Source organism: Lonchura striata, chromosome Z (genome assembly GCF_046129695.1).
Source record: "Lonchura striata isolate bLonStr1 chromosome Z, bLonStr1.mat, whole genome shotgun sequence".
Classification (NCBI taxonomy): domain Eukaryota; kingdom Metazoa; phylum Chordata; class Aves; order Passeriformes; family Estrildidae; genus Lonchura; species Lonchura striata.
Genome location: NC_134642.1, coordinates 86,047,406 through 86,066,872, shown reverse-complemented (window position 1 = coordinate 86,066,872; position 19,467 = coordinate 86,047,406). Strand labels below are relative to the sequence as shown.

Here is a 19,467-nt window from a genome sequence, read left to right as displayed (position 1 = left end):
TAAGTCAAAAATTGACTTAAGGAGGGTTAAAGAGTTGTGTTCCCACAGCCTCTTTTTAACTGATCGTGGCAAAAGTTTTTGTGGCATCTTAGAGAGCTGCAGCAGTAAATGGAGACCCAAAACCACCAAGAAACCTTTTCCTTGTAACGTAATCCTTTTTTCTGATTGTTTTTTAAATAACGAGAGCTTGTCCTGAGTGTGGCCATGTTGAGAGTGGTACATTTGGAGTTGGCTGTTGAGTGAGGACTCAGCAGGATCTGAAATCCCTCTGCTGCAGCCTGGGCACAGGAAGGATTTCAAAAACATGAAGGAATTAATGTGTGTTAACAGGGGTGTGTTTTCAGGTACTTCTCATCACTGACTATGAGCAGAATCTAGACTAGTACCCTTCGTGTTAAGCTAGGTGAAAGGAGTTCTTGGGATTTTGCTGGGAACATTTTTATAGACACACCTTCTTGTATTTTATGCCAACACCTTCTTGTATTTTAAAACAACTAGTTGCAACTTCAGGTTTAATGCAACTTGTATTTTAGAAGACACTGTGAACAAGAAGAGGGCCGTGTGTCTTGTGAACAAAAATCTATCTGACAAAAAACTCAGTTTCACTTACTGGTTTTATCCCTCTGTTCCCTATGATATTGTAACCATTTAATTGGTTGGTAATAACTGAGGATATATTACTCAGTCTTGAGTTACAAAGTTGGAGTAAGTATCCATTTTCTGTAGATTTAAGATACTATTTATTTCTTCAAATTCTGACTTACCTGAAAAGCCCCCAGCAGAACAAAGTCTGCCACCTCTGTTTCCAGCTCACTTCTCCAGAGATGATGTGCAGCCTTGTGATACTTAAAACTATATTTTTAGCTGAACCATTGCCAACCCCCAAAGTGTAAACATGAGATAAATTGAATTTCAATTTAGAATTCTTTCTTTTTATTTTTTTTTTCCCTTAAAAGCATACTACTTGGCCCAAGCTGCCTTCACCTTCTTCCTCGAAATGTTTTTTTGTTCCATTTGTAAAATAATTTAAGTGGCTTTTTGCAGTTGGCTCCTTAATGGTAAATCCTTGGAAAGAAAGAATACATAGTGCACATCATCTGCTAAGTTACATGCTAAATTTACCCATGGGAAAAACTGCCTTGCTTTTTCTCTTGTATTAGCTTTTCACAGAGCAGGAAATCAAGGTAAATAACAATTTCTGGTGAAAACATCCCACTCTTGGATTACAGGAATGTGGAATAAGACAAAAATATTTTACATGGAAGATAGAATTGTTAACACTCTACTTGTATGTATTCTGTTAGAGATGAGACTGTGTTTAAGCATCTTTGTACATCTCACAGGAAAGCCTGAAATGATTTGTTGAAAAATTAACAAGTTCAATTCATCACATTTAATGAACTCTTAAATCTGTATCAGCTTATCAAAGAAGACATTAATTGCAAGTTTAATTGACCAGCCAGATGTATCCTGATTTCTGTCCAGCAGCCTCTATTAAAACCACTACAAAACATGCAAAGCTCTTGATCTGAGGGAGATGAGAAGTTGCCCGTGCCAAATTCTGCTTTAGCAGAGAGATTTCCGTGGTGTTTTGGGCTGAGGCTGAGCAGATCTTCCTGCAGGGGCAGAGTGGTTTGTCCTGTGGTTTTACAGAGCTGGTTCCCAGGTGGGACAGGGCTGTCCCCGGGTGCTGGGAGGGCTCCTGGACCTGTCCCATGTTTCAGTTTCCTAGCTCTGAGGAGTTTGGGAGCTGCAGAGCTCCCAGAATAGGGAATCTCTGGGGATGGAACCACCCTCACTTTGTGCCAAAACCACACTTCTCATTGTGCAAGGCAGGTCATGACCAAACTCTGCAGCTTCCTCCTCGTTTCAGAAACCAGAGCTTGGCCCTGGGCACACAGCTCTCAGGGTTTGAAGCCTTCTTGCAACAGTTGAACAATTGCCTACCATTTGCAGGGCTCTTTTTATTTTTTTTTTTAATTAAATGCATGAGAATCACATTTGTTTTTGAGGTAGAATTATTAAAAATAGCATGCCATTAATGCACAGTACCAATACCCTGAAGCCTCTTCTGGTTTTTGAGTGCAGAATGAAAGCAGTATTAATTGCCAAGTTAGCACATGTAACAATAAACCTTCCTGCTCTTTTATGTCTTTTCTTGCTTTCATTCAGATTACTTCCTAAGGAGTTTCTTTCTCACTTCAGACTTGGATTTATTGTTATATTCATCACCCTACTCATATCTTAAAAGTTTTGTTCCAAGTGCTGCCACGGTTTGACAGCACTGGAGGAGAATAACTCCAGTAATTGCAAAGAAGAAAGGAGTGGGGCCAGAGCAGAACTATGCCTATTGTGTTTATATTTGAAAGTGTCTTTATGAGCTTGGAATTGGGAGTCTTTTTATTTTAATCATAGCTGGAGAGCTCAGATGGAGACATTTCTGGAAGAAAATCAGGGGTAATACAATTTTCCAGCCTCCTTTGGCTGTGAGGTCATTAGGGACAATGCACTGGAACATCACACAGCTGGATCTTTCTTGGAAAAGTGTAAAAAGGCTTTGCAAGGTCCAGGCCATGTACAAAGGTGAATTTAGATTGGTTATTGAAATGTCTTCAGAGCAGTGGGTTTGATTTTTAGGATGGAGCTCTTTAATACTTGGGGTTTTTTATGGTCTCTGGTGACGTTTGTGATTACAGATGCTGACGTCTGGAAGATCCTGCTCTGGCTTTAAAATTTTTATTTCTGTAGAGTAGAGGGTACTTGAATGTCTAGTGTCCCAAATGCTGAGCCTCCAAATTGAAGAGAAAAAAGGGAAGGATGAAGTAGTTACATAATCTATCATATCCTTCTGGTTGGACTTAGTTCAAGTGGTTCTGTCAGTGGCGTGAGAGGAGAATGAAATGTGAGCAGTGAGTTGCACATGCCAAAAACCAAAAATAAAAAAGAGACTTTGTGCCACAGTCTCAGCTGGAGAACCTGCTTGGATATTTGGCTTGAGTGGTACATCCTGTTGCAGATGGAGTTTGCCATTGATAAGGAAATAAGATATCTCTTACCTTGTAGGTGGGTGAAGTCCTCAACAGGACTCTACTGTGTTAGCAGTGCATTAAATGTTGTGTGCTCTCCTCTGTCCTGGGGCACAGAAGGGTCTGCAGGAGCAGTGGCTGTGCAGCCAGTTCCTGTGATCTTTTTCTTATTTGTGCAATTGGGCTACAGCTGGTTTATAACATGCCTGATGACTTACACTGTTTCTTAGATTTTTTTTTTTTTCTCAAAATCTTGGAAAATTTCTCTTGAATGAGCTTTCTGGAGCTCAGGTATTCTACATTTTTGTCCACTTTCAGAAGCACTCAAGGAAAGGAAGCCCCAGCTTCACTGCATCACCTGTTTGAGTGTTTAGCTGGTCTTGTGGCTGCTTGGTTTTGTCCATGCACCTCTCAGCAGAATCTGCTCCAGGCTTTCCTGAATGCCCCTAGGGTGGGAGAAGATGCCCTCTTAGCTTTCCCCATGTCAGATTAATTCCATTTCCTTAGCCTGTCCTCATTTGACACGTGCTCTAGCCCCCTAATGATGGAATGCAATCACCATGCTTGTTTTCTCTTCCTCTGCAGCCTGAGTGAATGTATTTTTCCACTTTTTTTTTTTTTTTTTTTTTTTTTTTTAATGAAGACTAATCCCTAGAGGAGCAGGTATCCAGAATTTTCAGATTGGGATATGGATCAGGTACTTATTTTGAATATAATTACCTATCAAAGATAATAATCCAGAATATCTGTGCAAAAATATCTGGATAAAATGATTAAAATCCTGAAGATACATTTTAGATTTTTTAATCCTTTTTATTATAACTTCTTAGAATAAACAAAGAATTAAAGAACAATTGCAGGTCTTCTGCCTGCTTGTCACATGTAATAACCTACCATCATAGCTTGAAAACACAGTCATGTGTATACTTTCCTTCCATGTTTAAATTAAACTGAGGTATTATGGGCTAATTTGGATTTTACTTTTTCTGACTACGTTGGTCTGTGATCTTACATGATGCCTGAGTATTTATCAACAGGATTCAGTGGGGTGGATTTTTATCTTTAGTTGTTTCGTTTGGTTTTCGTAGTTTTTTTGTTTGTTTGTTTGGGGTTGGTTTTTTTTGGGGGGAGGGTTTTGCTTTTGAGGTTTTTGTCTATTCTGTGACACTCCATGTCTCTGCAGCCCAAAGCAAGGTGTGTAAGAGCCTCAACAGCACCCGGATCCCCTCCTGAGCATGACCCTAAATCCCCTGAACTGAAATCATTTCAGAGGGGTGGAAGATCCAGCTGTGGCCTTGCTGCTTGCAGAGGCAGTGTGCTTTCTCATGGAGGTCTGTGTTGGATGTTGAGTGCTCCTTGGTAAATTTCCACAGCAATTCTTGTGATTACAGAACAGGAATGATGTTTCTGACAGTTCTTGGCAGGTAGAGTAGTGGCAGCAGTGTGGGAGGTTAGCTCAGAGTGATTTAAAACAGAGACATGGATGGACCCTGTCTGTCAGCATCTCAGTTATTTCTTACATAATCTGTGGAAATGATGTTTCATAAGCTGGTGGTGACTTCCATTCAACTTCCTATTGATGTTTTCAGTCTCTGCTTGTAGAGTATCTTTTTACCAATTACCTGGGCAAATCTGATTCCTCCTTCAGCAGTAATCCTGTATCACAGACTCAACTGCAGGGCTGGAAGGTTCCTCTGGAGCTGCTCCCCTGGGCAGGGGCTCAGGGATGTGTCCAGCTGGGCTGGGATGGCTCCAGACAGGGACACTGCAGCCCTCCCTGGGCAGCTGTTTGATTTTTGGACAAAGCACTGTGTGTTTGGCATATATATGCGTATGACCCATGTAACTTCCAATATTGTGAGGGTCAGTGCTGTTTCAAATATGTTGAAATTAGAAATGCCTGGGAGATTTTTGTGCTCACACATGGCATAAGGGAAGGGGGGATAATTAAAATAGCTGGGAAATATCGTTAAGCATAGAGCTTGGATTTGCTCAAGCTGAATTTAGACTGTTACTTCTGCTTCTTCAAAAAATATGTCTTTGAATACGAAGTTTTCTACTGACTGTTTCCCCCATCAGCTTGATGCTAGAGAGGGGTTGTGATGCTGAGTGCTGATGGCAGTAGGCAGAGATTTGACAGAAGCACAATGGTTACGACTTCACTGAGAGATCGGGTAGGTGGGGAGCCTCTGCAAAAATATTACAGGAGAGACAGAAAAAAGTGCTTTGTGCTCAGAAGTTTTTGCTGCTGAAAATGAGAACGTTTTGTGTTCCTGTCAGTCGGGACAAGTATGATCAGACAGCACATGTCCTTTTGGAACAAAGAGCTGTGCAGTCATCTGGGGAGGTTGTGTGATGCACTGAGGGTGCTGGGGGTTCTCCAGAGGTTGTGGGAATGCTGCTGTTTGAACAAGGTGATAGCCCAGACTTTTGTGTTGGAGTCCCAAAATTAATTCTTTCAAGACTATTCTGTCATCTTTTCCTTTGCTCTGCCTGTCCAGAATTCCTTGATTTCTTTTAGTCATGCTCTTCTTATTATTTAATTTATTGGTAATATTTTTTAAACACTTCAAGGTTTGTTTTTTTTTTCCCTAAGTGATGCAAGGTAAAGTGGTAATAATCTCGAGTTATATAATGTGTAATACAGAAGTCAACTTTTCTGTCTGCCAACCTATTGTCTGGTGTTGCAAACTTGCTTTTAGAAGGCCCCTTTTAGTAAAAAGCCTTCTAAAAGGCTTTGTAATTCAAGAAGAAACTAAAATAGTATTAAGTGGTGTCCTGAATGAGTGTGCTTGAGCTTGCTCAAAAAATCACCAGCAAGGGTATGTGCAAAAGTTGGATTTAATATTAAATTACAAAGCACAGCAGCAGTGGTAGAGTGAAGAATAGAGAATCAGAGAGGAGTGATGTGGCAGTCAGGAGGTGCAGTGATGTAAACACAGAGCTGCAGCTGCACAGCAGTTGAGACCAGACACAATAGTAAGAGATAGTGTTGAATTAAATGAGTAATTACTCCCTTTTTATTGTTTGCTTGTCCAGCTGTACGTTGTATGAAGTTTAAGGCCCACACTGAAAGAAAATACAGAAAATTATCCTACCTGATGAGAAAGAGCACAGATAATTAACATTTTATTTACAACTTGGCAAAAACATGGGTTATGAAATGCTCCATAATGCTTCAGAAACAGCTGTTTATCCATCGTGGGATGTAATAGAAACAGCATTATTTCATCACTGTTCATGTAGTATGGCAGATACTGGGCAGGGTTTTCCTGTGCTTTGTTTTGTGGTGTTATTGTTGCCTTGCTTGGTTTGTTTGTTTGTGGTTGGTTTTTGTTGCTGTTTGATTTTTTTTTCTCCCATTGTTGTTGGTTTGGTTTTGATTTGGTTTGGCATGTTTTGTTTTTTTTTTTTTTTGTTTCGTTTAATGTGCTTGAAGCTCTGCAAGGAGAGAAACTTTTGCTGGTTGGCATAATCCTGAGTGGAGGAGCTGCTGATTTTGGGGACAGCCTTGTGCACCCTTACCAGCTGTCTGTGGCACACCTCTGATGGGGCCAGACCAGTGTGACTCCCAGCATCATGTTCTGTACAGCTCCTGCAAAACACGTCTTGGATAAAAGCAATCTGAGCTGAGAACAAAGAGCCACCAGTATCGTATTAGGTAGATCATAATGAACAGACAGCTGAACATACTCGAAAATAAACAGTGACCTTAGTCAAGTGTTCCTGTATATATTTGAAATATACAAATATATATCTGTATATATAAAGGAAAGTAAACATTGCTAGATATGTGGGCAAGATACTGTGGTGGCTCTGAGGAGCTGTGGGACCCGACAGCTGCACAAAGCACTGCAGTTCCTTTAAGCAGTGCTGGTCCCTGGGTAGGAGCTGCCCTGTGCTGGCACTGTGATAGGATGGTTTGATGATCTACTTGATAATCTCAGCCTTGCACTGTGCTAGAAAGAGATTTTACAGATAGGTGTGTACATATTGATTATCATCAATCATGTTAAAACTAGTAAACTCTACAGTCTTGGGGTATTGAATGGAAAGAACTTCTACATCAGAGGTCAGGGCTTCGTTTGCCCTCCACGTGTTTGTTCACAGCCATAAATGATGGAGAAATGGGTGCATGCCAGGGGTTTCTCTGCCATGTTGTGAGTTGTTCTTTCTAAGGCTCTTTGTGGCTGCCTCAGCCTCACACCATGTGAGTGGGCTGGGGTTGTCCTCTCTGGGGCTGCCTCTGTGGGTGCTGCTCCCGGGGCAGTGCTGAGCTCAGAGCATCACCTCATCCCACAGGGGCCCTGCTGCCAGCCCGAGTGCTGCTCTCCAGAGCTTGGTATGCTCTGCAAGAGCACTTCCCTGTGAATCATGCTCTGCACAGCAGCTCTGAGGACGTGTGAAGATGTGAAATAGCCTGCCTGAGATCAAGCAGGTACAGGATCTGCGTCTTCCCTGTCCACAGAGCCAGCTCCTCTGCAATTGAGGGAAATTAAATTGACGTGCTGGGATTGTCTTATTTCAGTGTCGACTATTGCTCATCCTGGCTATTCCCAGGTGCTAATAATAAATAATTTCCTAGCAGTTTTTGATCCTTTCTACTTTCCAAGATATGAGTGCAGTGTGTTTCATCCCATTCTTCAGATAGCCAGATGGAAGAAGCCTGAAGAAGATTTCTATTTGTGAGTGCAGAAGCTGCTGGAATACAGCTGTGCTTGTGTTTTATCCTGTGATATCTAATTCTGCCCTGGCAGAGGGGATGCAGTCTCATGCAGAGCCTGCACAGCCCTTTGCTTTTTTTCTGTCCTCCTTGCTCCATTTCTTTGGCAGCTCCTGCCTCTGAGTTCCTAAAGCTAAAAGAATGTTTTCTTAGAATTCCTTGGTTCCAGGCTCTAGGCTTGTCAGTGTGGTTGGAGTTCTTTTCAGATGTAGTTCTTCCTGAGAAAGTCAGAAAATGTGTTGAGAAATGCTGGTAGTTTGTCTGGAAAAAGGCAAGCAAGGAGTTTTCCTCAAGTTTTTCTCTGTGTGTGTGCGTGTTTGTATATGTACCATGCCTGTGAGTAGGCAGATACACATATATGTGTGTATGTATATTGAAGTGTGTTGGAGTTGCTTCTGGGCTTTTCAGCATCCTCTGGCATTGAGGAAGGGTTTGGGATGGGGCATTTTGGAAGCTGGAGGTGCTGTGGGGTGGTGTCATTGTTGTATGTAACATACTGATAACGCCACGTGGTGATTTCTGTTTGGTTTTCGTGGACAGCAGACATTTGTGTCAGATATTCAGAGAAGGTGACTGTGCTGCTGGCTTTTTGCAGCAGCAGTCTCCATCTCTGGCATCTGAAAGCTGCTCAGATCAAGCGTGGGGAAACACTTGACTCTGCCTGCAGAAAAAGCTGTGCTTCTAAAAATGTGTGTGCTTGGTGCCAAAAGAACAACTGCTTGGAAATGTCCCTGAGGCTTTGCCAGAGAAGCTGCTGCAGCTCTGTGCCAAGGCTCACCCAAAAAGGGAGGATGGATCTCCATTTCCACAGACACACTCAGAACTGAGCCCCCTTGATGCCTCAGGTTTAGCTTTTCTATTTTTCTCATTCTGTGCTGCTTTAGTGAGTGTCTGGGCTTCATATTAGGGGATGCTGAGCTCTCTGCACAGAGCAGGGACACAACAATTCCTGCTCCAGCTGGGCACCAAGGACAAATGATCCAAACCTCAGCCCAGGAGCACAAACACCGTGGGCTGGAGAGAGAAAAACAAGCAGGATGGGACTGATGGGCTGGAGCTGGAATGGGACAATGAACTCCAAGGTGCCAATGGAGCAGAACTGATCCCAGGGAGAGCCCCGGGAGCGCTCGTGCATTTTGGGACCATTTTGGGTCATTTGGGTTCATTTTGGGACCATTTTGGTTCATCTTGGGTTCATTTTGGGGCCATTTTGGTTCATCTCGGGTTCATTTTGGGACCATTTGGTTTCATTTGGGTGCAGCCCTGGCTGGGCTCTGGTGCTGCCCAAGGTGGATCCATGGAGGAGATCCTTTAATAAATCCCTGCTTTATTCTGTAACTCCATCAAGCTTCTGTTCAGGGCAGTCTTGTTAAGGCATCACCCTGAGCTAGGAGAGGCTGGCTAACAAAGGTAACCCAGTGGTGACAAGTGAAGGAAATGCAGTTTCTGCCAAGCGTGGTGGTAAGGGAAGGTGACACAGTGTGCTTGGATATCTGAAAGGACTAATGCATTCAGGTTGCCTCGCCCTGCTGGGCAGTGCTGGCATTTTTTCCCTGCAGTGACAGACTGGTCATCCCAGCTGAATAAACTATGAGGCATGCAGAGAAAAGAGCAGTTTGAATAAATTGTATGGGGAAAAGAAAATTAAATCATTTATGCTTTACTGATCTGTGCTTAGCATTCAGAAGTAAAAACTTCATACTAAATTTTAGGAGCAGACACCTTCCCAAATTCTGCATCATTTTGGTCTGTGCACCTCTACAATTAAAGGAGAATGGGCATGGCAGGATAAAGGTAAAATTGTGCAGTTTCTTGCTTTCCTTAGGAGGACTTGCTGAGCTTTAAGGAAACTCAGTTTGGTGGTGTCTTTTTACAGTAAGTCTTTCTTTACTTTATGCCTGTTTAATTGTGAAGTGTAGAGCAGCAGTGAAGTGGTTTCTGCTTTATTCAGCCAAGTGCAGTTAGCTCTTGTGCTTAAAGCAAGCTCATTCTTACTAAAAGATTTTACTATTTTTTAGGTATCTTGAGTCCGCTTCTGTAAATTAGTTTTATTTGTGTTGTTTCCTTTTAGCTTCTAGCATTTTCATAAATGTTTTTCTTAAGAGACCTTTCTGTCAAACTGAGAGGTCTCTTTTAAATATTTTTCCTACAGCACTTGTTAAGCCACGAATTTTAAGTTGATGCATCGAATTGTCAGATAAATAGAGGAATTAAACCCAGCAGTGTTGATCCTTTTTCACTTTGCCAGCAGGGTGACAGATAAATCAGTCCCTCCAGTAACAGCAGCACAGACGGTGTAGGTTAGGATGCACGTGTTACATTATACATTATGACATTATTTATTACAATATTGCATTATTCCATTATTTATTGCATTATTGCAGTGCAGTGTGCCTCTGTGTGTTGCAGGGTCCCATCCTTTATTCAGCTGTTGTGGGCACACTGATTTCAGACCCTTGGCTTGTGGATTTCTCTCTCAGGGTGCTGATGATCAGGGTGTGATCCCAAGAGAGATTGTAGAGAGTCTTTGCTTCCCTTAGCCCAAATGCAGCCAAAGAAGGAGCCTGGAATGCTTCTGATTGTGCTTTCAAGGTTGTTTATTTCTCCTTATTGATAATTTTTCTCAATGACCTGCCGAGGTCCGCCAAGTAAGAAGCCATGGCAGTCTGGCCTCAAGTCCTTGGTGGCTCCCACCTTATATATTCAAAACTGCATGTCTATGTTTACAATTTCTTCACCAATTCCCATCACCTATGTTAGACTGTGAATATTGGCCTTACACCAATAGAATTCCCATCACCTATGTTAGACTGTGAATATTGGCCTTACACCAATAGAAAAGTGTCACCATCACACCAAGACATGGAGGACAAGACAAAGGAGAAGAAGGCCAGGGCATGCCCAAATTCCTCCATCTTGTACCCCCTTGAACCCCTTACCTTAAAAATCCAAAAAATTCTATTTTTTACCCTGTGTTACTTCAAATATCACACTACTCAAACCCTTGTGGCTTGTAATTCCTCATAGAGAGTTGGCAGTTTTCTCCATGGGCTAAAATCAAAGCCACAGGTGTTTTTGACTTCGTGCCAGGGTCTGGAGCCAGCCAGGGCAGCCAGAGGGGTGTGCTGGACCCGACACTGGCTGTGGTGGTGGCTGTGTCCTTGGCAGGTTCTGTAATTTATCTCTGAGCACCGAGTGCCAGCTGGGAGGAGCAGGGTGCCCTGGTGGGGGCACGGGGGGTCCGTCCCTCCCTGGGCACTCAGAGCCCAGTCCAGGGGTGCAGAAGGACTGGGCAGGGGTTGAGTTGATCTCTGACGGGCTCAGGGACTGAGGGCATGGCTTGTTTTCAGGGAGCTGGGAAGAGCTGAACCGCAGCTCATCTGCAGCTCCTGACAAGAGTGATGTTTACAGAGGCTGATGGTGAATTGACTTCTGATTTAAATAGGCATTGGTGGCTGGAGAGATAAAATAAGCATCGACTCCTCACCCTGCCTATAATCAGGAAAATGGCCTTCGGTGATCATCTTGCTGCACAAAGGACACACATGAAAACCTTCTGCAGCAAACTTTGTTTTCATGCATCTTGTTAAAAATTCAGGTTTTTTTGCGCATTGGATCTGTAACTTCCCATTTTTTTTACTTTATCTAAAATATCATGTGCATACTCTTTAGTCAGAATGTCATATATATAGTTGATGTTGCTGTATCTACAATACAGATATTAAAATATTTGAAGATTTTGCAGATCACTGAGTTAATATTTTTAAGTTAGTGAATAGTTTTGAATGTTTCTCATTCATTGAGTTGACAAACAAAAGTGCCATCAGAAGTCACTGAACATATACTGATTGTAACTATCATATTCCAGGGTTTATGTTAAGGAGTTGGATACATTTGGGTATAAAAGGGAAGAAAATCACAAAAGCATTGAAGAAAATTACCCCAGTTAATGATTACAAAGCAAAGCAGGTGTGGCACAAGCCATCCAGTGAAATGGAAAGCCTTCCTTTTTGACTTCCATTCTAGAAATCACCTCTGCAGACCTTGTTAAGCCTTCTTTTTCTGTAGTCATTGCTGTGAAAATATAAAGAGGCAGAAATGAAGAATAAAATCTGTGTGTAAAAATACTTCTCTAAGTCCCTGCTCACACATGGTCAGCAGCAAGGCCCTTGTGTCTTTGAACGCTGACTCAGAGGTGCTCTGCTGGTGTGGGAAATGGGTTTGTAGAGATTTTGAAGGACTGTGTTGTATGAACTTGTCTCACCATTCAGTGTCCATCCACAAACTGCTTCAGAAACAAATCAAATTAAAATAAACTATGGATCATGGTTAGGTGACTTGTTTGGAGGATGGAGCTTTGCACCTTGGCTAAAGGAGGTTTGCAAAATAGGTTTATTATTGTTTGTTCGTGGCATCAATAGCGGTAGTGCCTTGTGTACTTCACTGTGCACAGTGAATGATGAACAAGGCCATCAAGGAAGTGTTTTCTGTCCAAGAGAGAGGGGCAAATGTGGGAAATGGATTTGCAGAAAACTCTCAAAGCCTGACAGAAGGCTCACATCCCTATGCAAACCTTGAGACCAGAAATGCTGACTTAGAAATGCCATGGAGTAGGACAGGTACTGCTGAGAGAGAAATGGAGCTAGAAACAACTTTCAGAAGGTGGACTTACAAATAACACTGGGTACTTTGGAGAAACAGAGCCATGAAAGATGCACTGCAGTGGGACCCATGAGGGGTAGTTTTAGATGATTGGCTTTAAGGCATCTACAGCATGGTGTGCAAAAAGCTGATGGGCCAAGAACACTTAGAGTGTTTGTAGTTAGGAAATGGTAATTTCTGATTGTGGTGGCATGAATTAAAACATCTGTATTGTCTCACCCTTCTCATGAGACTGAAAATAGAATGAAAGGTTTTAAAACACCTCTCAGCTGTCCCATCCCTGGGTCAGAAAAAGGTATTGTACAACACAAGGGGAAAAAGCAAGGGATAAAACAGCTGACTGGGTTGGTGTTTTCCTTTGCTTGAAAGATATTTGCTCATCTTGAGAAGGGCTGGGAAGAGGGGAGTCCCAGAGAATATAAAAACTGAAAATGTAATTTGGTCAGTCAGTTGAAGGCAGAAAAGTATCACAGAGTATGTGCTGAGACAAGTCTGGTTAGTTGGACACATGTTGTAGAAATTAAATCTTATTTTTGAGAGCTGGGCCTCAGAGATGTATTGATCCTTTCAGGTGGGGGTGTGCGTAATGTAAGGCAGAAAATCTGTCTGTTTATTCCTGTGAAGTTGGAAAGCCCTGCTGTAAGGGTACTGATTAACTTCCATGCTGTAATACCTGCACAGTGCCTCTCATTGGCACAATTCCAGTCTTCTCAAGGCACTTGGCTTATTTGCATCCCACAGGGGTGTGAGAGTCAGTGGAAACCCAGAGGCCAAGTAGGTTTTTTGTGTGTCTTTTCACTGGAGGTTTCTCCTGGCCCGTGGCTCAGTGCTCACTGTGTAGCTGTGTAAATCTGCTCAAGGTTCTCCTTTGGGGTTTTTTAACCAGCATGTCTGTTCAGTGCTTATCAACAGCTGTACAAATTGCAATGATAAGGCAGCATCTAATCTTAACTTCAGCCACCAGGTAGGGAAAAACAGGCAGCGTGGAAATGTTTGCATTTAGTAAAGTTTGGTGGTGCTGTTGAACTGGGAGGAACTGCTGATATACCTGATGTAACAACTGCTGGCAGGAGAGGGTTATCAGTAATAACATCCTTGGCTTCATAGGCTGCAGTAAGACTAAAAGAAATCCAGCCCTTTAGTTCTACAAGGAACAAAATCCTCCAAAGGATAATTAAATATGGAGTGGGATAACAGCTTAAGTTTGTTCGCCAGGAGTCTTTAAGAAGTGATAAGGCAAGTACTTGGTATGGTTGGTGAAGATGTGTTAGTATCTACATTGCATATGTTAGGTATGTTAGACCACCTCTTTTGGCTGTGCTTGCTGCTGTTTGGCTTTGCTTTATTTGGTTAGAAAAAACATTTTAAAAAATACAGCATGCTTGAAAATGTTTTCACCCTACTTTAATACCTCATTTCTTAATTCTTTACCCATTCAACTCCTAACAAAGCAAAGACAAAAGAAAGTGCACCTTTGTAACCGCTTTCATGAAGGGAGTGTAAAAACCTGAGAGTCAAATATTTTTTTTCTTTGCAGGTTACAGGATGACAGAATTAGGATAGAAAGGATGGAAAACCTCAATTTTGAGTACAGCCATGCTTTCCAGAGGGTTACTGACTTCTATGCAAAAGAGGTGCCTGGTACTGCAGGTATGTTTGTTCAGATTTTTATGCAAAGGAAGTGCCTGACATTACAGGTCTTTCATTCCAAATATCTTTGAAGCATGCACCCTATTAGCCTTTACATTCATGTAGGCTTTTGGCCACCTTTGCTTCATTTTCTGCACAGTGGGATCTCATGTTGAGCTTGGAGGAAAAGGAACATTATTTAAATAGAAATTAAATAGGGCTACCATTACTTCTTTTCATAGCTTGAAGGTGTGTGTTTAGACAGATTTAAATTTAAATGTACATAACAGCTGAGGGGGATTACTCATCATCTGAAATATTTCTCAAGAGTTCACTGAATCCCAGGGTATTTGGGACTGGAAGGGCTGTCTGGAGATGATCTGGTCCATCCCCTGCCCAGGCAGGCTCCCCTAGGCAGGGGCACAGGGACATGTCCAGCTGGGGCTGGGATGGCTCCAGACAGGGACACTCCAGCCCTCCCTGGGCAGCTGTTCCAGGGCTCTGGAACAGCTTTAAGATTGTAAAAATTCTTTGTTTTTTAGTTTGTGTAGCTAAATAAAAAGTTTGGAATGTTTTAGAATGTGTTTTTAAGTTTGGTTATTTTTCCTTATTTATAACAACATTCTTTTTTTGACTTGTTGAGCTCTGGCTAGCAAGGAGACTGTGGTATTTTTATTTTCCCTCTTGGGCGGTGTTTACCTTTTATATCAAAAGTTACGTATAGTTTGTTTATATTAATTTGCTAATATCTATCATCTATGTTAGACAGTGTGTCTTTAATAGAAAAGTGTTACTATGATACTAAGACATAGAAGACAAGGAGAAGGAAAAGAAAGCTAAGACACACCTAAATTCTTCTATTTTGACCCCTTAAATCTCAAAATTTTCTAAAAATTCTAAAGATCTCAAAATTCTACTTTTCCCTTTGTGTTAATTCAAATATCACACTACTTAAACTCTTATTTATAGCTTACAATTCTTCATACAAGGTTAGCAGTTTTCCACAAACTAAAAGCAAAAGCACAAATGTTTTTGACTTTGTGCTAAGGTCTCTGGGCCCATTGCCAGGGTCTCAAGACAGCCAATGCAGCTAAAAAGATGTCCTAAACTTGAACACTGTCAGTTTTCTCCTCTTTAGACTAAACAGGCTCAGCTCCCAGTCTCTCCTCATAAGAGATGCTCCAGACTCTTAATCATCTTTATGGCCTCCACTGGACCCTCTACAGCAACTCCCTGTCTTTCTTGAATCTGGAGCCCATGACTGAACACAGCACTCCAGATCTGGCCTCACCTGGGCATGGCAGAGAGGCAGGATCCCCTCCCTATCTTGTCCATGCTCTTCCTGATGCATTCCAGGATCCCACTGGCCCTTCTGGTCCCCAGGACACTCTGTCAGCTCATGGTCAAGTTGCCATCCACCAGCACCCTGAGGTCCTTCTCCACAGAGTTGGACTCTTGTAGGTCATTCCTAATCTCTTCTGGTACTTGGGGTTATTCCTCCCCAGCCACAGGACCTGTAGCTGCCCTTGTTGAACCTCCTTAGGTTTCTCTCTGCCCAGCTCTCTCAAACACAGTGTCCCCTTGGTGAACACGATGTCCCCAGTCCCTGCTGGCCACTCCTGGTGACCTCTCCTTCCACAGGCTTGGTTGTGACCTGCAGAGCCACCCGGGTGGTGACCTGCAGAGCCACCTGTCCCAGCACCTTCCCAGGGATGGAGCTGTCTCCTGGGAATATCCTGGGCCCTCCTTCTTGCCCTCTTTGAAGACAGGAGTAACCTTCTTGTTAACTAAGTTCTAAAGTTCTTGCAGGTGTTACCTGAGAACAGCTTTAAAAAGCTGAATCCCTGAAAAAAATTGAACCGTGTGCAATTTTAAAAATACCACTTTATGCTGTGGTGTTGTGGAGTGAGTTTTCCTGCTGTTGCAGCTGGAACAGGCACTGTAGTAGAGCACTGTGCACAAAAATGAAGATGTCAGAATTCCATTCTTAGTTTGTATATTCAGAAGTTTTGTTATGTCAACAGTTAGTAATTTTTTATGAAGAAAAACCCACAGAGTCAAATGTTTTCTGTTTCTTAATGTGTTTACACTGTTGCAATTCTGCATTATTTGGAACCTTGTTAATTTGGAGCCTTGCTTTATGTTGGTTTATAGACATCATAAAACACTGTATCTACATTACAGATTTCTGTTAGAATAACTTGAAAAGCAGATTATGCTTTTTCTACAATATCTTAGTAGTACACAGTGAGTTAACCACAAAATAAACATTTGACAAGAAATTTTTTTTTTTTTAGGTCCTCAAAACCTATCTGTAATACTAAGCTTGGATAAGCCTGTTATTTGCTCTCTGGCAGCAGTAATTACGTATCTCAAAGAATTTAATTTGGAAAAGATGCTTTACAATCCAAGGTAAGTTGCCTTATATGAATTTCCAATTCAAAGCACCACTTCTTGCAAAATTTAGCAGACAGTGTCCCTGATTGTAATGAAAAACTTGCTGGTGATAAACATAGTCTTTGTAAAAATTACACCTTACATTTGACTTCCTAATCAGAAGTGAAAGAATCGAGTGGTTTCTTTGAGGGAGGGGTGTTTCAGGGAAACCTTTTTGAAGTATGTTTGTGTAGACATTAGTGTCAGTGCTGTGAATGAGCATGTACTGCTGCCAGGTGTTACTGAAAACAAACAAGGTGCAAAAACTGGTAGATACTAGGGAAAAAATTTAAAGTTTGTTTATATCATCTGTTGCATCCCAACCTCAGTTTAAGTGTTTAACCAACATATAGGGCTTTTCTGGGCAGCCTAAAAAACCAAAAAATTGCTGTTGCAACTTAGCTTTGCAGATGTCGTTGCAGTTTGCCAGCAGTGTGTAAATAATATTTTCTTTCTGTAGCTCTGGAGGCAGGTACAAACTCTGTGTTGTAATGATCAGGCATTACTCAGCAGGTCTGTTTCAACTGCTGAATCTAGTTACCAGTTTTAAAGAAAACTGTTGAACACATCCTGGCTTTCTGGAAAATCCCTTGGCTGGACTCAGGGGTAAGTAGGAGTGGGGAGAAGGATCATGGCAAAAGCTGTTGCTAGAGCACCACTACTTGTGCAAAGTTACTGCAAAACACACAGACATGGATGTAACCTTGTCACCTCCTAAGCAGTTCCAGTGCTTGGGTGTATTTGACATGCTGAGATGAGTACTCAAGATTTGTGACAGGCCTATGCAGGTGGAATCAAATGAAAATGGAAAGATGTCACTGCTAAAGCTTCTCTTAGCCTGTCTTCCATGAGTATAAAACATTGCTGTCCCACCTGGCTTAGCTTTGGAAATATCACTGAGGCTTATTGAATAAAACAGCTTTATCTGTCATGGATCTGCTGCAAAATATTCTCCCAGTTGTCTCAGTATTCCTCTGTCCCATAAGTATGCAGGATTTAATAAAGTCAGTCTGGCTGCAAACTGGAAACTTAGAAATATTTCATATCTTTTGTAGATCAATCACATGTTGTGTGGGATTCTGAGAGTTTGAAGCCCAATTTTGAAGGGCTCCCTGCATTACCAGTTTAGATTACCAGTTTAGATTACCAGCTGCATTTAAAACGATTTAAACACTTTCCCAGGTGTCCACCAAAATATTTGGAAATTATACAGGTGTTCTGAATTTTGGGATGGATTTCTTAAGATGCCCTTCTCTCCAAGTTGTATTTGAATGTTAACAAAAGGTTTGATGTGCTCAAGGAGCTGATGGGGAAAGAGTTCCTGTGGCATCTTCCCTGCTGATCTGTGGTGCTCCTGCACTGTGGTGTGCCTGCTTATCTTCTTTGACTGCCTTATTTTTTTTAAAATAATTGTTTTTTTAATATGCTGGCATAGGTGGAGAAATCTTGTAGAACTTCTGAGGAAGAAAATGAATTCCAAGGAAATGCCATTTCTTGGTCAGCTGGCGGGTCACTGCTGTCACAGTGCCCTGTGTGCAATCACACAGGAGGTGAATGTTCTTTCAGATGGAGAAAATGTGAAATCCATCTTTTATGTGGAAGTAATTCTGTAGCAGAGGACAAGTATAATTATGTGAAGGGTTATGGAGCAGAATTCAGTTACATTTGTAACAGCTGCTTCCTAAAATCAAGTACATTATATACTGGGAAGGAAAAGCACTAAATCTTAGCATTGGCATTTGCCTGCTGATGGTTGCTCTAATGGATGTCTGGGGATGAAATGAGCATCTGAGGGAAAAGGCAAGGAAATACTTAATAGCTGGGTGAAGTTCTGTGAATAAAATAACATTTCTTAAGATAACTTTGTGGTCAGGAGCTTGGATTCTGCTGTATTTCTTTCTAAAGCCTTTGTGCTTCAACTACCCAATGCTGAGTTCCACTTTCTGCTTGTGGTGTTTCATGGGGATCAACAGACTGAGCCAAATATTCAGAAAAAAACAACTTCAATATTTTTTTCCTAATGCCAGTGAAATGCTGTCTAAATACTGAACAGTGAAAGACTTAAGCAAATTATGTCAGGCTCATTAATATCCTGAATTAGGAAATAGAAGAGAAATAACTTCCATTGCATTGTCAGGCAGCTTGAAATTCCTAGAAGAATTCAGGTCAGTGAGCACATACAGATGAGCATGAAGTGGGAGTTGTGAGGTGGTTTTCAGTTGGTTAATGTGTCACAGGTCTGGATGAAGACCTGTTTGATAGGAAGAAAAATCCATTACACCTTTGTACCTTCTTTGGACAGTCTTCTCCCAGCTGAAAAAAATTCCATTTCAGTTTAGTAGGAAGAGTCATGAGTTACCATGTGAGTCAAGGAATCCTCAGTAGTGGGGGGAAGCAGATTTTGCTCTAATATTTTGATGAAGCTTTTAAATATACTTGTAAGATCCTCAAAAAAAAGAAAAACATTACAAAGAAATAAAGATTTCTGCTGCAGCAGGAGCCCAAGCTATGGCTAGGCTGATTTAGAGTTCCAGCAGCAAGTAAAAATAGATTAATAATGAATGGTACAAGTTTTTGTTAATCCGTGTGTTCTAATACCTTTGCATATGGAGAGACCTTTATTAAAGGCTTTTGTCAAGAAGTTAGTACACACCTATGAGAGGTTTTTAAGTACATTTGAGTATCTGGTTTTGTTTGAAAAAATGATCACTGGCATAGGAGTTGCTGAGGAAATGTGTTGTGTTGTATTCTAATTTTACTTCTGTGTTTTCCAGCATGTTGGATATGGAGGAGAGAGACTTTGTAGATAGAAGTTTGTAAGTTTTGAACAGTGATGGATGAACTTCAAGAAATGCAGGAAATCATACACAAAACAAAAAGGGATTCATATCAAAAGTTCTAGCCCCATGGAAATGCTCACTAATGAATTTAAACCTGGTTAATTAAATACAAAACAGTCTTGGACTTGACATCCTTTGCTACACAGATTGT

General features: G+C 41.5%; 1 protein-coding gene across 1 annotated transcript in view; it reads left to right on the top strand.

The window, feature by feature from the left end:
* MSH3 (mutS homolog 3) overlaps positions 1–19,467 on the top strand; it is a 95,119-nt gene that overhangs the window by 20,459 nt on the left and 55,193 nt on the right. Inside the window, exons 9-10 of the mRNA XM_077790100.1 lie at positions 13,949–14,061; positions 16,338–16,452. Coding sequence (XP_077646226.1) covers positions 13,949–14,061; positions 16,338–16,452 — 228 coding nt within the window. The remainder of the gene's footprint in view (positions 1–13,948; positions 14,062–16,337; positions 16,453–19,467) is intronic.